The sequence below is a fragment of the Natator depressus genome, chromosome 4 (assembly GCF_965152275.1).
Source record: "Natator depressus isolate rNatDep1 chromosome 4, rNatDep2.hap1, whole genome shotgun sequence".
NCBI classification, from domain to species: domain Eukaryota; kingdom Metazoa; phylum Chordata; order Testudines; family Cheloniidae; genus Natator; species Natator depressus.
The window spans coordinates 14,498,001-14,518,864 of record NC_134237.1 but is presented as its reverse complement, the minus strand read 5'-3'; the positions used below and the strand labels follow the sequence as shown (position 1 = coordinate 14,518,864).

The window sequence follows — 20,864 nt, the reverse complement described above, 5'->3', positions numbered from 1 at the left end:
CTCTCCTGGTGAGAGGGGGAGGAGAAATGAGAAAGAAGCTGCAGCAGGGAGAAAAGGCTGGTCTCTTTCCCATAGGGGAAGCAACCAAGCGAACTGCTGTTTGGCACCCAGAAGCCAGCATAATAAGTCAACACCCCAGAGAATGGGCAGGGAAAGGTATTCCCTCTGAGTATTTCTCAGCTAAACAAAAGAAACAACTTGGGCCTATCATGAGGCCCACTTTGTAAATACTGAAAAATAAACCAGAGAGGAATTAAACACACAAAAAAACCCCACCAACAACCCTCTCCAGAGTCAAACTGATTTACTCCAGGCCCCCACTGCCAAAGGGAGAAATGTTGATGCCAATGAGGTGCCTGGGTGTGAAAGCTTTTCCATTACAAGAACAGTCCATATATTAACCACAACTCCATAAGAGAAGTCACATTTTTCCAAAGGTGAAAGTCTTGCTGCTAACAATAAAATCAGTCAGTCATTCTATTTAAAACGTAGATCCTTCACTGCAGCATTAAGTAAGGCAGTCGGGGATCTTAAGGAAGTTGCCATTTTGTCATAAAATGAACCTCTAACTTCCTCCCAAAACTGTAATTCCTGACCACAACCACCACATGTGTAAGTATGTTCCCCTTTGACATGTTTCTCAAAAATCCTAAAAATGTCATTTCTTCTGTACAAAGCTCTCTCCCTTGGGTGGTAGAAACAGCAGTAGACGCAGCTTTCTCAACACTGGAGAAGTCTTGCAAACAGATGCAACTATGGATTTGAGCATCTCAAAACAGTTGTTTACCACTACTGCACTCCTGTGACATCAGGAAGCATAATCACTGCTCATGCTGTAATTTTTTACTATTTAACTATTCCTTTTTGCATGTACATATACTCAGAACATTATAGAATGAGGGCACAGCAAACTTAAAATCCATTTTTGTTGAAATTCCAAGAACTTGAGGCTACAGAATGTAGCCACTTAGGGGTGGTTTTTTCCACAGCTTACATGAATGAATAAGCTTACTTCATGGGTCAGATATCTGATGAAGTGAGCTGTAGTTCACGAAAGCTTATGCTCAAATAAATTTGTTAGTCTCCAAGGTGCCACAAGTACTCCTTTTCTTTTTGCGAATACAGACTAACACAGCTGCTACTCTGAAACCTGTTCAAAGACAATAAGGCTAGCTACCTCTGGTTGAAGGCCAGTGGACTAGTTGTCATCAATGCCAAGGCTTGGGTTTGAGCTAAACTTATCCTGAGCTTTAGGACATCTGTTTAAGAGTTGAAGGTTACTGAAAACCAAGATCTTAATTTTTTTTAATGTAGAAAATGAGAGCCAGTCATATGCAATAATGCTACCATATTCTGAATAATTTGGTTTAGGCACATAGGCTAGCAGACATCTCATGCAATTCACGCTGGAGCCATCTAAAAACACTGTTCAGAAGACAGGCTAAGTGACATGTGGTGTGAATATACAACACACTGATGAGGGAAAAGGGAATTTATGGTAGAAGTCAAGCCACCCAGTAGCCTAGCACAGAGCAGTAATCACAACCTAATACTGTTAACTGACAAACTATAGTAAAGTTGATAGTTACAGTGCTAGGAAAGAATGCCCAACTCCATCTAGAACATGTAATAGTGTCAGTTCCAGGACTTTGAGATGCAGTGGTGTTAGTGGTAGGCTGACGGCAACTAGAATTAGATAAATTCATGGAGAATAGGTCCATCACTGACTACTAGCCAAGATGCCCAAGGATGCAACCCCATGCTCAGGCATCCCTAAGCCTCCAACGGCCAGAAGCTGGGACTGGACAACAGGGGATGGATCAATTAATAATTGCCCAGTTCTATTCATTCCTTCTGAAGCACATGGCACCGGCCACTGTCAAAAGACAGGCTACTAGGCTAGGTAGATCATTGGTCTGACCCCATATGACTGTTATGTAATGGCATACAAAGTCTAAAAACATTAAGAAAAGACTGAGCAAAAGTGTATAATTAGCTGATCTTATTTTCTTTGGCAAAGGAGAAGCCAATCTGTGATAGGAATTTTCTTAGTTGGAGGTAACAGAAAATTTTGCCTAGATAGGTTAGGTTTTCCCCTGTGGTTAAATCAGAACTTAGTTAAGCAAAATCACTATGTAGAGCCATTTTAGAAATCTTTTAAACAATTATCTAGTATGTTACAATTCATGAATCAAAACAGGTATCAAAGTCTAGTTAGCTAGGCTCTTACTGGAGACCCAATCTATAAAAATCTAGCATATAAAGGACACCATTTTCCTTTAAATTTTTCAGAAAAGCCTTAAATAGTCCCCACAGAAAAGTTTCAGACCAAGCCAGTTTTCAGTATATAGAGCAGCTGATAGAAGAAGAAGTCTTACTGAGAAGTCTTCGATTGCAGTAGATTTACACAAATAGAAATGCAACTGCTTTATTTTTATTCTGAACTGAAGCAAAACAGTAGGTTTAATAACCTTGATCAGAGGTTGGGTTCAGAAAATATCTCGTTGGATGTTGACGCCTACTGTAGAAAAAGCAAGACTTCAATAGACAGTATTTGTATCATACAGAATACACAATAAATTAATATCCACATGCAAGCTACCTACAGAAAGTTACATACACAATGTAAAAAAATACAGTCCTTTTTTGTTCATTTAAAGTTAAGATTTTTCTGTACATTTTTAAAATTTACATTTTTTATACATTTTGTAAACTTTTGTATAAGTTTATAAAACTGAAAGCATATAACATTTAGGAACTTACGTCACCATTCACATCTGCACATCATACTAGAAAGATGTTTACTTCTACAAACATTGAACTTTAGCTTGTCATTTTTTTGCCCCTTCATTTTTACATTGGCACTACCACACATTCACCGTTATTCTATAGAGTGAATTTCCTCATTTGCTAGCTGTCCATACTCGAGTGAAATGCAATCATACTAATCTGTGTGCTTTAACAAAAATGCAAAAAAATGACCAAGTTTCTGCCATTATATCAACCACTTTATCAACTTCACATTTACCTGACATTTCTGCATAATACCAACTCTTCTTGCACTAACAGCTTTCACATAAGCATGCAAACCAGTCTGATTATGGATTTAGTCATTTGACAGTGGAAGAATACTGAAATCAACTACAAGGGTTAAATGTAAATTTACCAAATTTAACATGTTAATACTTCTAGTCTAATAGTATGAATTGACATGTTCACACTAAATTTTTAAACATTGAAGTTCATATTATGAAATTCAGCATAAGCTTATCTGCTTATAGCTTAGTTTAAAATGAAAATGCTAAAATAAACCCTGGCACATACATACTAGACTATCATTCATATGAATGGGTTTAAAGGTATTTAAGTCTATATTCCTCCCAAAATAGATCATGCATACTCCTGATTAAAATCTTTGCTTTTTAAACTTAAGGAATCCTTGTTTAAAATCCTTAGAGTACACCATCAAAATATATAATTTTGGTTAAAATACTTCCTGCCCCAAAAGAAATGAGTACAATAGAGCACATACAACCTCTTTTCTTGAAGATTGTGTGCGCACTCTAAAGCGGTTTTACCATTTGAAATACTAGCCCATTGTGCTGTGAGACCGAATTCAGCAAGGTACTTTTCACATGCATCATTTTACTCACACGAGTAGTCCACTTCAACAGGACTGTGGCTGTGTTTAAGTATTTTGCTGAACGGGCACCTAAATGGCTGTTTAAATCAGAATTCTAAAAAAGGCAGGCATTATAAGCACTTATGTATTCCACAGCAACTCTTGCCTGGATACCACCTACTCATTTATTATTGCCAAGAAAACCTATGGTACATTTAAAAATTGTACTCTAGTGCAATCAAATTGCTAAGACTGACAGTTGAGAGCTTTCCATGTAGATTTAGGTTTGAGGTCAAAGAAGAAGTTGCCTTCTAGATCACTAGGAGAACTGCTAAGACTTTCTTCTCCACAGCTCATGTCTTCACAGGAGTCTTCGCTAAAAGAGAAGGAAGAGTTATTTGTAATTTACTCAAGTAATGACGACTACACAAGCAGCCATGAAGGTAGCAACCTTTATTTTTTTTTGATCCCACGTTCTCTCATTAAATATTTTGTTCCTATAGACGTATTGAGTTGCTGTGGAATGTCAGGTGCCAATGAAATTCAAAAGCTCGTCATACTTTTAGTTCTACAGAATTTCATTCCACTGGCAAAGAGACTTCAAAAATATTAGAAAAAAAAGCTTGTATTACTAGTTACTGTGCTCCCAATGCTCAAATCACAGCATATTCGCAAGCGTTGGACCTAGTTTTTAAATCCACTAGCACGATTATGCTACCGCTTATTAACTAACACGAACAGGCACTGTACGTCTTATTACTGTATTTATACTGTTGTGTGAAATGGCACTGCTACTAGTTTCTTTAAAATGTTTAGTATCGACAACCATCCAAGTTACTAAAGGTTTAATATGACTGCCATTTAAGTCAACAGATGTAGGATCAGACTGCTGTGCAAAGAACTCATCTAGTTAGGGACTATTGCATATTGTAAAATGGGGCCCAGCAGGGGCAATCACTTCCACAAGCAATTACATGGACCCAAAACTATGCAGGGGAACCCCACAAACTCTGGGGGCACAAGGACACAGGTGGTGCCTCCTCAGCATGTGACCTTGGAGCCAAACTGCTCCAGAGACTCCAGCCAGTAGGAGCAGCCAAACACCTTTCTACAATTTTGACTGGACTTCCTTTGCCCTGTGCTGATTGGCTGTTTGCTCCAGCCCTGCCCCTTCCTCTCCCTCTGCTTTCCCTCACCTTCCCTTAAATTTGATTCCCAAACATGCTAACTTTTTAGCTAGAGTCCTTTAAGAAACTGTTGAAACAAAAATTAACATGGACTAAAGTGACAAAAAAAGCCAACAATAAAACTATTTGTTTATTGAACATTTGGGTTGCAGTCCTTAAAATTAAATTTCTGGCAGCTGCTAAGTCAGATCATGCCACATGACTTTAACTGCTTGGGAAAACTGAGGTGATTTTCTAGTTACCCAAGCAATATATAGTTTTGGCGATTTAAGTCAGTTTGGACTGCAACCAGAAAGACTACACTTCCTTAAGCAACTGTTCATGCAAATAAGAACTACTGAATCAAATCTATTTTTATGACTACGTGTCATCACAATGCTTGCAGAAACTAACAAATCAGTGAAAACCACCAATCTAGGAAATGTTACTTACCTCTCACTTTCATTGAAACATCCAACCTCTGGTATAGTTGGCAACTCAGGAACACTGCAGTAACTATTTTGTAGATTCTGGGCTGTACGTCTTGAAACAATCCAAACTAACTTCTTATGATCTGGTTTGCAACATTCAGGAGAAGAATAATCTGCTAGGCATTTGGAAACCAACTCTCGCCAGTAGAGTAAGTCACTATCACTTATCTTAAAGAAAAAAAAGTGAGAAAAACGTCTAATTAGTTATACTGCAGACAGTCTAGAATGAGGCCCCCTCACCTTTACAAACATGCTGGCATGTAAATCAAGTGATATGCTGCTGAAGTAATGGACTAAAAAGTCAGTCTTTCACTTTTCAAATTCAGCTCCTTTAGCATGGCCTAAGACAATCTTGTGTGATATAGCGTGAAGCTGACAGTTCAAATAAAATTCATGTTGCCTTTAAGTTAAAGACAGGTTTAAGCAAATGAGCCAGTTAGTCCCTGCCTCATAACACACAATGCATGCCAGTATAAATCAGGACCCTGAATCTTAGGATTTTCACACAGTAACAAAACAGTAGAGTTATCTGTTATACTATTTAATGTCTATTAAGAACATTAAAATTGTATAGTAATGATTTTATGAAGGATGTCAGACAAAACTATTCAGAGCTAGGAAATATGAAATAATTTCTTCAGGGCTGGGATCATCATTTCAGGTTAAATAAATCTGGGTAGATTTGTTTGTTGTAAAGTATTGGTTTTATTGTACACTTAAAGGTAAGACAAAAGCACTCAGCTATACTAGTTTCACTAATGCTTTTAAGACAGTACCTTTCACTTTTTCTATATATTTAACATCTTTAGTGTGAAAAGAAAAAACAGCTACATTTACACAGACCACATTTTAAGTGTCATGTTTAAGCTCCTTCCCATGTAAGGAGCAGGACAACAGGGGAGCTTCCTCGGATCCACATATTTAAGTGGACTGGGTAAGATGAAGAACTTAACAGGTTCTTAATCATATAAGCATCCAATCAGACCCTGCTATCAGATTGCTTCTTGGTAAAGAAGAGAGCGCAATGTAATTTTGTCTTAGTGGTATGGTATGTTTTACACCTCAAGATGCTAAGGGGAAGGGTGCTGGTATTATCCAACATCTTATGGTTGTGTTCAGGATGCCCATGGTTAGGAAAGTGGTACTTCATTATTCAGTGCTAAAGCCAACAGGTAAACAAGCCATTTAAAATAGTTTACCTTTGAATGCTTTTGAACACGCAGAACAATTTCAAACAGCTCAATGGATTTTAAAGTCTGAACTTCCAGAGTGAGAAGACACAAGGCCAATATGGATGGCTGGAAGTACAAAAAACACACTTAGCATACACAAATCAAAATCCAGTTATGAATTACTAAGCAAAACAATTTAAATGTACATACTTTTGCTTTAGAGAAGACTAATCGGCAGTTGCAAGCTTTCAGCTGTGCTTCCAATTTGTCAAGGTTCAGGATTTCTTTCCTAAAATAAAAGAGAACAACATTTCTACTCAAGTAAAAACTAAGATTAAAAGATGGCGATTTTTAAGCTAAAGTCAGAATTCAATTTAATGAGACTTCTAAAAGGGGGAAAAAGGGTCTTATAACGATGACAGATCATTGGAGATAATGGCATAGGATATGTAACTACACTTACCTTTCTGAGGTATGACAGAGTACAATAGTATGGTACAAGTGCAAAAAGGTTAAGGCAGTAGTAGCTTTAAATTCAAAGTGCAGTTTTTCCGAAATTATTTTTTCCATCCGTTTCAGGTCGGAAACAGTGCATTTACATTGGCTAATCCGGATGACATCATGAGTGGACGGAATATTGCATTCCTCTTCAATGACTTGGGAAGCCAGTTGAAAACAACAGACTCCAATGCAAGATAAATGCTTAGGTTTCACCTGAAAAAAAAAAAACCCACAACATTTATCAATTGTTACACCTGTGACAACCTAGTGACCCACATGATGTTACTACGGAAGTACCATGTTTAAAAGCCACACAACCTTCAGTTAAACACAAAACATGAAATGCTTCAGGCTGCAAATTCTTTTGGGTAGGACTGTCATGTATGTTCATACAACACCCAGCTAAACAGAGATTTAGCCTGGTTGAGACCTCTAGGCACTACTACAATATAAACATTAAGTAAAAGATTTAGACTGCATTTACTGGTACATGATGCCTGTCTAACCAAATCCTATATATAAAATGCACTTTGTCAAGGTAGTTTCACTAGAAAGGTACCTGCAAAGTGATATCAGTATAACAAAAAAATAAGGAAGAAAATTAGGAAGAAAAAAAAAGTTCACTAATACAAATCCTGAAATGCACAGCCTCCAGAGGCCATAGGGGGGAATCATTTCCATATCTGAGCCCCCTCTACTGAGAATAGTCCAGCAATGCATTCTTGAAGCAGTTCCACTGGACCATACATTAATACTACATATAGGTTGGCCACAGTTATATAGATCTCTCAATACTCCAAGATTAGTTTGCAAAATATTGTGACTCATCTTATTTCATGAACATTATAGGCTTTTAAAGGCAAGAACCAGAACCATATTTTTTGTTTACCTATGTAGAGTTATGTGCAAAGTTATGATACCATATAAATATCGGATAGTCACTCTAAGAATCTTATCTGTCGTGAAGTGACCTACCCACTTCTGATCTAGGAAGTAGGAGCTATCACAGGATGTTGCTAACCAGGACACAGGAATTACAGTTGTTTATTAAAGAATCTCGATTGTTTTTTACCTTCGTTCAAAGCAAACCTCATGAATGTAAAACAAAACAGGAAGTTTGCATATTCAACACAAGGATCTTTGCCATAGTAGTACTTCTTCCCCATTCAAGATACCTTCATAAGAGCCAAGAATCTGTCCAGAATGTTGACAGCCAGGACAAACGTTTCAGTTGTAAATCCAAAAAAACTGGTCAGACTCCATAGATCTTCAACCTTGGCATTCCTTAGTCTTGGACATAAAGTGTTTTCATTCTGCAATGAAATGAGCAAAATCAGCATTTACCAACACTATATAATGCAGTGTCATCTGTTTTAGAAGTAGGCAAGCAGATGGCAAATAGTCTCTTAAAAGAAGTACATTGTGAAAACAGTGGATTTTTTAATTTACCGAACAAGGGGTAAGTTATCCTACAGAGCCTCACAACAAACCCATGGTGTTTGGACTGAAGGCCAAACCTTCCAAGTCAACTTAGTACAAAATCCAGTATAACCACATTTATAATATGCATTTGTTTTTAAAAGACAATTGTTACCAAAATATATATAAACAGAACAAGCCCTGACCGCAGGGTGTGGGCAAAGGCTGCAGAAAAATTCCTGTATTAAATGGAGTTCCTCCTACACTCCACCAGAATGCAAAAATTAAACCCATTATGAGCCCTGCTTGTATGGAGGGACCACTGTAGACATATGATTTGTAGGCATCTAGATAGGGGTGCCCCTGGAGCTACCTGTGGAATAATACAGATTACTCATCAAAATTCCTCTTTATAGTATCCAGTTAAAGTATTCCATATTCAGCTGAAATTCAGAAAAGCTCATTGGGTCAGTTCTACAGAGATCATTAAAATATTAAATTACATGGGATGACACTTCACATGTCTTTGGTTAAATGTATTTTCGAAGCCCATTACCCTTAATTATCTGTCTCCACTGCCTAATTTGTCAAGATACCCCAGTAGTTTACAACCCCAAGAACTGTTCTAGTTGTTTGTACAGTGCTTTGAAGACATAAAGCACTACGACTTAAGCATATCATTAAAATCTACAAGAATCCATCAATAGCTTCTGTACCTGAAGGCACACAATCAAGATAGAAACATTAATATACTAAAATAAGTTTCTTTACCTAAGCTATTAACTTCATATTGAAATCAGTGGGGCTCTGTACCTGCTGACTGAGTTCAGCGGGAGTCTGCCCAGATGGATTAGGGCATTAGACTCCAACTCAGGAAAGCATCTCTAGAGCCCTGCAAATCTACAGCTATCCACAGACCATTTTTGCACATCACAGATCAGATGCAGATACAAAACTCACCTTATTTTTTTAACTAGTTCTTCTATTAATGAAGATATCTAGTGGATTTAAGTGTTGGAATTTAAAGACAGTTCATGGCACATAATGTATACATTTATTTTAAATTAAAATACCTCCACAAACACATAAAAAGGATGTTTATATAGAAAAAAATGATAATGGGATTTTTAAAAGACATGTGTTTCTACTGGTATTCAGTTTCCTACAAGTTTCTATAAAACCCAAGTTGTGTATTAAATCTGAACTAACAGCATCGCTTTGCTTTACTATTTATCTTCGTGTACTGCAATTCCCTAGTGTAAAACTACAGCAGAGCTTTTGATAGTTACACAGCTAGTTCTCATTGCAATGGATCAACCTCATGAATAATTAACTCTTCCACCCCTACAGCCAAAGCTCTCCTCCTGCTCCTCACCTCAACAGTGCGCTCAATCAGGCTCAGGCCCTTCTCCCGAGGTTGAAACTTCAATTCTTGCTCCAAATGTAGATTTAACTGCTTGAACAGCCAGAAAGCTTCATTGCTCATTTGTTCTTCAGCCCCCAAATCCTTCATCTTAATAGGAAAACAAATCTCAGTGTTAGGTAGCTTGCCATTGAATGAAAATTAAACAATGGAGTCAGACAGGATCTACAGCCTCAAATACCAGTGTGAAAGATTCCAAGTCCAACTTTAGCAACACTTATTCCCCTTGTCTTGCCAGTGAAACATTCTGTCTTCACTTGAGAAAAAGCTTAGGGTGGTGTACTTAGTCCTACCCTTCTATGGGGAAAGGAGACTGGGATGAATTGGGAGAAGATGGTGATATACACTTCCCACCCTGAAGAGGGAGGGGAGAGAAGAGAGGAGTCGCTCCTGTGACAGTGTGGGTGGGTTTGGCAATTGCTGTTGGGTTTGGGGTGTTGTCTCTTACACTGACCCAGGGAGAGCTCTGACCTGATTTGTTATTAAAGAAAACAATAATGCTGGAGAGGGAGGTTCAGCAGCAACAGTTCAATGCCTTACAGAAATTAATCACACTGCATTTCGGTTAGGTGGTTGGAGACACACAATGGCTTCTGGCCACTCTCTACTCAAAAACAAAACAAAACACAAACCAAAAAACGAGGAGTACTTGTGGCACCTTAGAGACTAAAAATTTAATTGGGCATAAGTCGGAGAACACTTCAACCTCCCTGGTCACTCAATTTCAGACGTAAAAGTTGCAATTCTCCTACAAAAAAAACTTCAAAAACAGACTCCAACGAGAAACTGCAGAATTGGAATTAATCTGCAAACTGGACACCATTAAATTAGCCTTGAATAAAGACTGGGAGTGGATGGGTCATTACACAAAGTAAAAACTATTTCCCCATGCTAATTTTCCCCCCACTGTTACTCACACCTTCTTGTCAACTGTTTGAAATGGTTTGTAACAGCCGTGTTAGTCTGTATTCGCAAAAAGAAAAGGAGTACTTGTGGCACCTTAGAGACTAACCAATTTATTTGAGCATAAGCTTTCGTGAGCTACAGCTCACTTCATCGGATGCATACTGTGGAAAGTGTAGAAAATATTATATACACATAAAGCATGAAAAAATACCTCCTCCCACCCCACTCTCCTGCTGGTAATAGCTTATCTAAAGTGATCACTCTCCTTACAATGTGTATGATAATCAAGGTGGGCTATTTCCAACACAAATCCAGGTTTTCTCACCCCCCCCCCACAAGCTCACTCTCTTGCTGGTAATAGCTTATCCAAAGTGACCACTCTCCTTACATTTGAGCATGAGCTTTCGTGAGCTACAGCTCACTTCATCGGATGCTGTAGCTCACGAAAGCTCATGCTCAAATAAATTGGTTAGTCTCTAAGGTGCCACAAGTACTCCTTTTCTTTTTGCGAATACAGACTAACACGGCTGTTACTCTGAAACCTCTCCTTACATTGTGTATGACAATCAAGATGGGCCATTTCCAACACAAATCCAGGGTTTAACAAGAACGTCGGGGGGGGGGGGGGGGACAAGGGGAAATAGGCTACCTTGCATAATTACCAGCAGTGATTTGGGGGGGGGGGGGTGAGAAAACCTGGATTTGTGCTGGAAATGGCCCAACTTGATTATCATACACATTGTAAGGAGAGTGATCACTTTAGATAAGCTATTACCAGCAGGAGAGTGGGGTGGGAGGAGGTATTTTTTCATGCTTTATGTGTATATAATAAGATCTTCTACACTTTCCACAGTATGCATCCAATGAAGTGAGCTGTAGCTCACGAAAGCTTATGCGCAAATAAATTGGTTAGTCTCTAAGGTGCCACAAGTACTCCTTTTCTTTTTGTTCAAAACGGGCCATCCTGATTATCACTACAAAAGGTTTTTTTCTCCTCCTGATAATAGCCCACCTTAATGGATTAGTCTCCTTACAGCTGGTATGGCAACACCCATTTTTTCATGTTCTCTGTGTGTGTGTGTATATATATATATATATATCTTCCTACTGTATTTTCCACTGCACGCATCCGATGAAGTGGGTTTTAGCCCATGAAAGCTTATGCGCAAATAAATTTGTCACTCTCTAAGGTGCCACAAGTACGCCTTGGTTTTTTTTGCCAATACAGACTAACACTGCTGCCTCTCTGAAACTTCTCTACTCAAACCATCTCAAGGTTTAATTTTTGCCAGACTCTCCCCATCTAATCTAGATATGTTTTAGAAATCATTGAATCAGTACATTGAAGTGATCAGGCTCTTTATACACTTAAATCACCAGTCACCCACCATGGCCTGCGGGGGAAGGGGGGGGCGTCTTTGTTCAATAACTGAAACTTATCACAAGGAGAGAGGACGAGAGGGAAAGAGAAACAAAACAAAGGGAGGTGGCTCAGCAGCCCTAAGAAAGCCAGACCCAGCTATGGGGTAGGAGGCACTGGGGCAGACAGCTCTGCCTTCGCACAGTGCCCCACACAAAGGGGTCCCGACTAGGGTGCCACCAGTTCTCAGACACATAAGCAGGGAGGGAGCACAACACAAAGCTCCGGGGCCCAGCAGAAGGAGGCCCTTCCCCCACTCCCCTTTTCCCACCCCCCTCCTCCCCAGCCGAAACGGCTCCCCCTTCCTGCCAGCGACTGCTCCAACCCCCCCCTTTCCTTTTCCAGCCCCCTTCCCCCCAGCACCAACAGCTCCCCCTCCCCCCCCCGCGACTGCTCTCAGCCCCCTCTCTTGCTCCCCACCACCAACGGCTCGCTCCTTCCCCCCTCCACCAGCCCCTGCCCCCACCGCTCCCGGGGCGGCCCCTAATACCTCTCCGCAGCGCTGTTCCCCCCCCGGCCGGAGAAGCGGGCCCGGGGGCGGGGGGGTGAAGCGGAGCTCGGGGCGGGGGGCGATTCCAGCCTCTTGTCACCGCAGAATCGCGCAGCGGCCCCGATCCCAGCCCCGCATCCAGGCGGCGACCGTCACCCGCGCGCGGCCCGCGCAGCCCCGGCCGCCCGCCCCGCCCGCACTCACTGCACGGGCGGCAGCAGCACCATCGCCGCCACCTTCCCCGCGGGCGCCGAGCGAGGGGCAGCTGAGGCCACAGCAAAATGGAGGCGGCTCGGCTCGGCTCGGCTGGCTGGCTCTCCGTCCCCTCCGCTCAGCCCCGTCACGTGACCCGCCCCGCCCCCTTGTTTTTGTTTCTCCGGAGTCGCAGATGTTCCCGGGCGGAGTGATCTCGGGCAGGTCCGGCCGGTGAAATGTCAGGCAGGGGGAAGGGAGGTTAAAGAGTCCCCCTGGGGGAGTGGTAGACAAAGAGGCCGAGAGGGCAACCACCGCGCTCAGTGAGGCTGTCAGCTGTCCCCAGGCAGCGCCCGGGCGCACACCACTCCCTCCCTGGCAGAGAGCTTTCTCCGGGTATTTACCCAGCTGCGGACGCGGAAGGAGACGGAAACTAAATCGAATCACACTTTTAAAGGGACCGGAGATTTTTTTTCCGTTTTGAAAAGTCCGCCCAAATCGTCCTGCGCGCTGATTGGTCCGTGAATCCTGCTCGCTGATTGGATAGAGCCGTCCCCCTCCTTCCTTCTCGATGTTGTTGTTGTTCCGAGTCTGAGATTGGTCGGCGGTGACGACAGCTGCCTGCGATTGGCCGGCCGGGGACACACACGGACACACCTCCAGTTCCAGGCCTTAGCAACTAGTGCGCGCGGCCGCGAGGCGGGGGCGCGCTGCGATGAGGGCTTCAGCTCGTGCAGGGCCCGATCCTGCGCCCTGCGAGGGCACTGGCTGTTGTGCCGTTGGCTTCCATGGGCCCGATCCTGCAACGGGGCCCGGCTCCCACTGAACTGCTGCGGGGGAGCCCCACTGGGGCCCGGGCCTGACAGGTGCAGAGTGAACCCCAGCTCCCGCCGTTGCAGGATCAGGCCCAATGGGGCAGGTCCCTGCTGAGTCCTGGTCCCGGGTGCAGCTGAGGGACTGGGGGTGGGGGGCCACAGTGGCCATCAGGCAGCTCCAGTCTGGTGCTACAGCCATGAGGCAAACGACTGAGACCAGGCTACGCTGCCCGACACAGCCCTGCCGCCGCTGCACGTACACACACCCCGGCACAGCCACGGCCCTGCAGCCGCCATTGCCCCATGGCATAGACAGAGCTGTGCCGACCACACCCCCAGTGGCAACATGCCCAGTGTAGAAGCAGCTGTGCCAGCAACATCCCTAATGTAGGCACTGCCATGCCAACAGGAGGGTGCCCCCATCGCATAGCTAGCCTTGTTCGGGGAGATGGTGTTACTCTACCCGCAGGAAAAACTCCATATGCTGGCATAAGCTGTGTCTATACTAGGGGGAATCTGCTGGTATAGCTATGCTGGTAAAGCATTTGTAGTGTAGACAAGGCCTGAGTGGCACAGGATTCACTGTCACCCATCCCTACATGCACACCCGTCGGGGTAAAGTCAGAGACAGCACTCACATTTCCTCCCAAATAACACTGCAGGACAGCACCATTAACCCACAGTCCTTTGAGGAAACTTACCTCCCCCCCCAAAAAAATCTCTCTCCATAGGTGCTGGAACTGGGGGTGCTGGAGCACCCTCTGACTTGAAGAGGTTTCCACCATATACAGGGTTCACAGTTTGGTTCAATGGCTCTCAGAACCCCCACTATACAAATTGTTCCAGCAACCCTGTCTCTCCCTCAACACGGCTGCAGGACATTTATGACTTATCCACCCCCCTGTGTTGTTATTCTACGTGGGTCAATAACACCAATGCCACATGTTCAAAAATCATGAGTCAGGCCCCGAAAATCAAAAGATTGGTTGAAAAGATTGGTTGAAAAATAACATTTTGTTTGTCTTCCAGTGTTGGAGCCATTCAGGTTTGTGTTTTCAAGCTTTTCTGTGCCACCACAAGGGCTGGACAAAAATTAAATGAAAGTTGAGATGTCGTAGTCACATATATTCAGGAGCTGGGGCTTTAAGACAAACCTAATATCACGAGCATTGGCATCACTGTACCTATGCATCTTTCCATAGCATGTTATCAAGTGGAGTGCCCCAGGGGTCGGTCCTGGGGCCGGTTTTGTTCAATATCTTCATAAATGATCTGGAGGATGCTGTGGATTGCACCCTCCGTAAATTTGCGGATGATACTAAACTAGGAGGAGTGGTAGATACGCTGGAGGGCAGGGATAGGATACAGAGGGACCTAGACAAATTGGAGGATTGGGCCAAAAGAAATCTGATGAGGTTCAATAAGGATAAGTGCAGGGTCCTGCACTTAGGACGGAAGAACCCAATGCATCGCCACAGACTAGGGACCGAATGGCTAGGCAGCAGTTCTGCGGAAAAGGACCTAGGGGTGACAGTGGACGAGAAGCTGGATATGAGTCAGCAGTGTGCCCTTGTTGCCAAGAAGGCCAATGGCATTTTGGGATGTACATGTAGGGGCATAGCGAGCAGATCGAGGGACGTGATCGTTCCCCTCTATTTGACATTCGTGAGGCCTCATCTGGAGTACTGTGTCCAGTTTTGGGCCCCACACTACAAGAAGGATGTGGAAAAATTGGAGAGAGTCCAGCGAAGGGCAATAAAAATGATTAGGGGACTGGAACACATGACTTATGAGGAGAGGCTGAGGGAACTGGGATTGTTTAGTCTGCAGAAGAGAAGAATGAGGGGGGATTTGATAACTACTTTCAACTACCTGAGAAGTGGTTCCAGAGACGATGGTTCTAGACTATTCTCAGTGGTAGAAGAGGACAGGACAAGGAGTAATGGTCTCAAGTTGCAGTGGGGGAGGTTTAGGTTGGATATTAGGAAAAACTTTTTCACCAAGAGGGTGGTGAAACACTGGAATGTGTTACCTAGGGAGGTGGTAGAATCTCCTTCCTTAGAAGTTTTTAAGGTCAGGCTTGACAAAGCCCTGGCTGGGATGATTTAATTGGGGATTGGTCCTGCTTTGAGCAGGGGGTTGGACTAGATGACCTCCTGAGGTCCCTTCCAACCCTGATATTCTATGATTCTATGATTCTATGATTTACAAGCACTGCCAAAGACCTCAGTGTACAGCTTTCATATATAACACTTCGGGGTGGAGGTGGCAGGGTGGAGACAAGATTCGCAAACAGAAAGGAAATGGTTTTAACCAATAGCTAAAATTATGCTAGTGTTTATGAAGTTTCCCAGGTTCAGAAAACAAAGCCTTCTACTCCACAAGACAGTCAGCTGCACTGCAAACTTCCCCATATTGCTCTCTGCCAGTGTGTCTATCTAAGTACTTATATCGTCCTTATCACTGTGGTATCTGAACATCTCCCAAGCCTTATCCTCACAGCACTCCTGCAAAGTGGGATATGTGGAATGACTACTGACTATATTATAACTAGGGCCGGTACTTTAAGGATTAAACCCAATTTCAGCCTCTAAAGTGATCTCACCTCTAATGATTAGCCTCTTCTAAGGGCAGTGCTTACTGTTAGCTACATTGAAATGAACTACGCACAGTACCAAACACTGCTTACACTAGTGAACGTTTGCAGAATAAGGCTCTTGACTCCAATTTCTATTCAAATTCTTAATGGCATCAGTGCTCTTTACTTGGTGAAGTACATCTTGCAATGTCAACATACAATACAGATGTAAACACGCTTTCAGGCCCCTGAATGAAATAGCATAACAGGCCATGCATATCAACTGCTTCCGGTAATAAACCTAAGTAATTGCAGTAATTCATTTTTTTTAAATGATTAAACCCAAACATTTCATTTTAAAAAATACGGGTTTGGCTTTCCACCTGAACATAGAAGTTGCTTTTGTTTCACCCAATGATTTAAACCTAATTAAAAACTCCCCAAATATCATTCATATATATGTAACTAACTAAATAATTTGAAGAAGAAAACCTGTTAAAAGAGCATGGACCACTTGTGTTTCTCCTACGCAATGTTGCATGAGAAGGGCTCCTTCTCATCAGTGCGGCAGAAGAGGATCACAAACTGTATCCGCAAAAAGAAAAGGAGTACTTGTGGCACCTTAGAGACTAACCAATTTATTTGAGCATAAGCTTTCGTGAGCTACAGCTCACTCATCGGATGCATACTGTGGAAAATACAGAAGATGCTTTTATACATACAAACCATGAAAAAATGGGTGTTTACCACTACGAAAGGTTTTCTCTCCCCCCACCCCACTCTCCTGCTGGTAATAGCTTATCTAAAGTGATCACTCTCCTTACAATGTGTATGATAATCAAGGTGGGCCATTTCCAGCACAAATCCAGGTTTTCTCCCCCCCCCCCTTTTTCACACACACAAACCCACTCTCCTGTTGGTAATAGCTTATCTAAAGTGATCACTCTCCTTACAATGTGTACGATAATCAAGGTGGGCCATTTCCAGCACAAATCCAGGGTTTAACAAGAACGTCTGGGGGGGGGGGGTAGGAAAAAACAAGGGGAAATAGGTTACCTTGCATAATGATTTAGCCACTCCCAGTCTCTATTCAAGCCTAAGTTAATTGTATCCAATTTGCAAATGAATTCCAATTCAACAGTCTCTCGCTGGAGTCTGGTTTTGAAGTTTTTCTGTTGTAATATCGCAACTTTCATGTCTGTAATCGCGTGACCAGAGAGATTGAAGTGTTCTCTGACTGGTTTATGAATGTTATAATTCTTGACATCTGATTTGTGTCCATTTATTCTTTTACGTAGAGACTGTCCAGTTTGACCAATGTACATGGCAGAGGGGCATTGCTGGCACATGATGGCATATATCACATTGGTAGATGTGCAGGTGAACGAGCCTCTGATAGTGTGGCTGATGTTATTAGGCGCTGTGATGGTGTCCCCTGAATAGATATGTGGGCACAGTTGGCAACGGGCTTTGTTGCAAGGATCGGTTCCTGGGTTAGTGGTTCTGTTGTGTGGTATGTGGTTGCTGGTGAGTATTCGCTTCAGGTTGGGGGGCTGTCTGTAGGCAAGGACTGGCCTGTCTCCTAAGATTTGTGAGAGTGTTGGGTCATCCTTCAGGATAGGTTGTAGATCCTTAATAATGCGTTGGAGGGGTTTTAGTTGGGGGCTGAAGGTGACGGCTAGTGGCGTTCTGTTATTTTCTTTGTTAGGCCTGTCCTGTAGTAGGTGACTTCTGGGAACTCTTCTGGCTCTATCAATCTTTTTCTTCACTTCCACAGGTGCGTATTGTAGTTGTAAGAATGCTTGATAGAGATCTTGTAAGTGTTTGTCTCTGTCTGAGGGGTTGGAGCAAATGCGGTTGTATCGCAGAGCTTGGCTGTAGACGATGGATCGTGTGGTGTGGTCAGGGTGAAAGCTGGAGGCATGTAGGTAGGAATAGCGGTCAGTAGGTTTCCGGTATAGGGTGGTGTTTATGTGACCATTGTTTATTAGCACTGTAGTGTCCAGGAAGTGGATCTCTTGTGTGGACTGGTCCAGGCTGAGGTTGATGGTGGGATGGAAATTCTTGAAATCATGGTGGAATTCCTCAAGGGCTTCTTTTCCATGGGTCCAGATGATGAAGATGTCATCAATATAGCGCAAATAGAGTAGGGGCATTAGGGGACGAGAGCTGAGGAAGCGTTGTTCTAAGTCAGCCATAAAAATGTTGGCATACTGTGGGGCCATGCGGGTACCCACAGAAGTGCCGCTTATTTGAAGGTATACATTGTTCCCAAATGTAAAATAGTTATGGGTAAGGACAAAGTCACAAAGTTCAGCCACCAGGTTAGCCGTGACATTATCAGGGATAGTGTTCTTGACGGCTTGTAGTCCATCTTTGTGTGGAATGTTGGTGTAGAGGGCTTCTACATCCATAGTGGCCAGGATGGTGTTTTTCAGGAAGATCACCGATGGATTGTAGTTTCCTCAGGAATTCAGTGGTGTCTCGAAGATAGCTGGGAATACTGGTAGCGTAGGGCCTGAGGAGGGAGTCTACATAGCCAGACAATCCTGATGTCAGGGTGCCAATGGCTGAGATGATGGGGCGCCCAGGATTTCCAGGTTTATGGCTCTTGGGTAGTAGACAGAATATCCCAGGTCGAGGTTCCAGGGGCGTGTCTGTGCGGATTTGATCTTGTGCTTTTTCAGGGAGTTTCTTGAGCAAATGCTGTAGTTTCTTTTGGTAACTCTCAGTTGCTCCTCCCTAATTGACTGAGACCCTGCAAATGGTGGAGCAAGGTTGCAAGAGCAACTGCTCCTCAGCAACATAAATGACCCACTCTTCAACGTTGGAATTGTAATGAGGGAAAACTCAAAATCTTGGTTAGCTCCCCAGGCAGACAGGAGCTGTCAGTGCACTTATACAGTAACAAAGTTCAGTAACAACAGTTTTTTCAAAGAGCAACTGCTGCTCTTTTACTCTGAGTGACTTATTTTGGATGAAAGGATGCAACAAAAAAGAATATAACATAGTTCAGATCCTGTAGGAAACCATAGTTTATCTCCTCTGTAACATGCTGTGCCTCACAGAACAGCAGCTGCTCCTGGAGATGGATATTCCTTGGAAATTTAAAGGCTCAGTACAGTGAAAACAAAGTTATAACAGTTTCTTAGCTACATACACTATGTGCACTGTGTGGGAGAAACAGAATGTGTCTTGGGCTTTCAAGGACTGCTTGCACTATGTGGGATAACAAACCAACTCCAAGTCAAGGTAATTTTGGATGGAAGAGAACTTATGTTGGAGTCTTTGAGGAGAAAGGGAGACAATAAGCCTACCAGCTGCAAGGGCACACTCAGGGGAATCATGATATGCCCTCATGCTACCAGGAGGGTCCAGTTTGAGGAAGCACTCTAGTATGTGCTTATCTTTAAGCTTGTGAGTATGCTAGTCCCATTGAAGTCGATATGTCAAAAAAGGATGGAGCTTCCATTAGGCTTTATAAGGGGGAAAACCTTAGCTTGTGCAGAAACTTTCAATGCTTGTTATCTTTGCTTAAAAGACTAGAATGGTAGTAGACCTCACTGAGTACTGTGTCCTTGCCAAGCTTCAAACTCCAATTGCTTTTATTATTATAGCCACTTTTGAAGTATGGATATATTTTACCACTCTCCCATCACTTTTAAAAGATGGGAGATTCACTTTTGTGCAGAGGCCAAGGATGGAAAATTTCAGTCTCAAAGATAAATGTGGAAAGTTATGATGAAGACAGAAACGGCTTATCAACATTAGCTTTAACAGGTTTTACCAGGTTCCCTCATGTTTTTGGTGTAAACAAACTGTGTTTGCACAAAGCAGTACAGTATTTATTTGGCATACTGTGATTATAACTTATTCTCAATCTTGGCCTATTACAGCAGCCACCAAGCACAGGTAGATGTCCCATAATTCTATGCTTTGCCATGTTGTGTACTTTGAAAGGTGTTGGCTGAGTGCTACATTGCTGGTTACCAATTTAGCTACATTATTGCCCTTTGATCACCAAACAGGGTTCTTGCATAATAAGAGAAGTTGTCCAGTGTGAAATCTTTATACATATGTAATTCTTATCCAACAATCTCTAGACACTTTATGAACATTAATTAACCCTGTCGACGATGCCACGCTGCTTCCCTTTGATATTTAGGAAGCTAATGCCTGGTTTTGGAAAAACTATGCATTAGTTTGAAAACACCCTTTATTTCTATGATGATCGAGCAGAGAACAGCTCATCTGTTAATCAGTATTTTCTCCAAATGTAATTCAAGTTGAGCTGAAAAATGTGGGTAAAGTATCCAATACAAAGAGAGACTGTCTGTTGTATGATAAGAGCCCCTGACTGAATTTCCATTTCCTGTGTTTGTGTAATAATGCAGAAAACTTCTTCTTCCTCTTTTTATAATCAGTAAGAGACCTCATACGAAAAGTGTTTCTAGCAGGCACCATTTAAAGAGGTGCCTTGCCTGTGTAGGTTAGGCTCCATATTTCAGTTTGTTAATTTTGTTCCAAACCTGATGTGAATAAAAATGTTTCATTAAACTCATTTACATATAAAATACGGTGTGTTTTTATTGGAGAACTCTACTGTAGTATTTGCAACTTGTAAAGGGAGAGGGCCAGGACCTGGCAGTGCTGCCAGCAAAGGACATGA

General features: G+C 42.5%; 1 protein-coding gene across 2 annotated transcripts; it reads right to left on the bottom strand.

Annotated features, from left to right (window-relative positions):
* Positions 1-2,431: 2,431 nt before the first annotated feature.
* On the bottom strand, positions 2,432-12,943 carry CCNG2 (cyclin G2). 2 transcript variants are annotated; one of them, XM_074949945.1, is made up of 8 exons: positions 12,815-12,943; positions 9,747-9,884; positions 8,128-8,265; positions 6,915-7,165; positions 6,662-6,740; positions 6,479-6,577; positions 5,242-5,447; positions 2,432-3,998 (listed from the first exon to the last, which is right to left on the bottom strand). In XM_074949945.1, the coding sequence occupies exons 2-8, from the start codon at positions 9,882-9,884 to the stop codon at positions 3,869-3,871; spliced, it is 1,041 nt and encodes a 346-aa protein (XP_074806046.1). In that variant the 5' UTR covers positions 12,815-12,943; the 3' UTR covers positions 2,432-3,868. The 2 variants fall into 2 exon arrangements, with proteins under 2 accessions (XP_074806046.1, XP_074806047.1); XM_074949946.1 differs by lacking the exon at positions 12,815-12,943 and adding an exon at positions 12,611-12,688.
* Between the last annotated feature and the right edge of the window lie 7,921 nt (positions 12,944-20,864).

Coding starts and splice junctions, on each gene's coding strand:
- CCNG2 (XM_074949945.1), bottom strand. CDS start 9,884: ATGAAGGATTTGGGGGCTGAAGAACAAATGAGCAATGAAGCTTTCTGG. Junction 6,741..6,914: donor CTCTGTCATACCTCAGAAAG/GTAAGTGTAGTT, acceptor CTTTTATTTTAG/GAAAGAAATCCTGAACCTTG. Junction 5,448..6,478: donor GTGTTCAAAAGCATTCAAAG/GTAAACTATTTT, acceptor TTTTTCTTTAAG/ATAAGTGATAGTGACTTACT.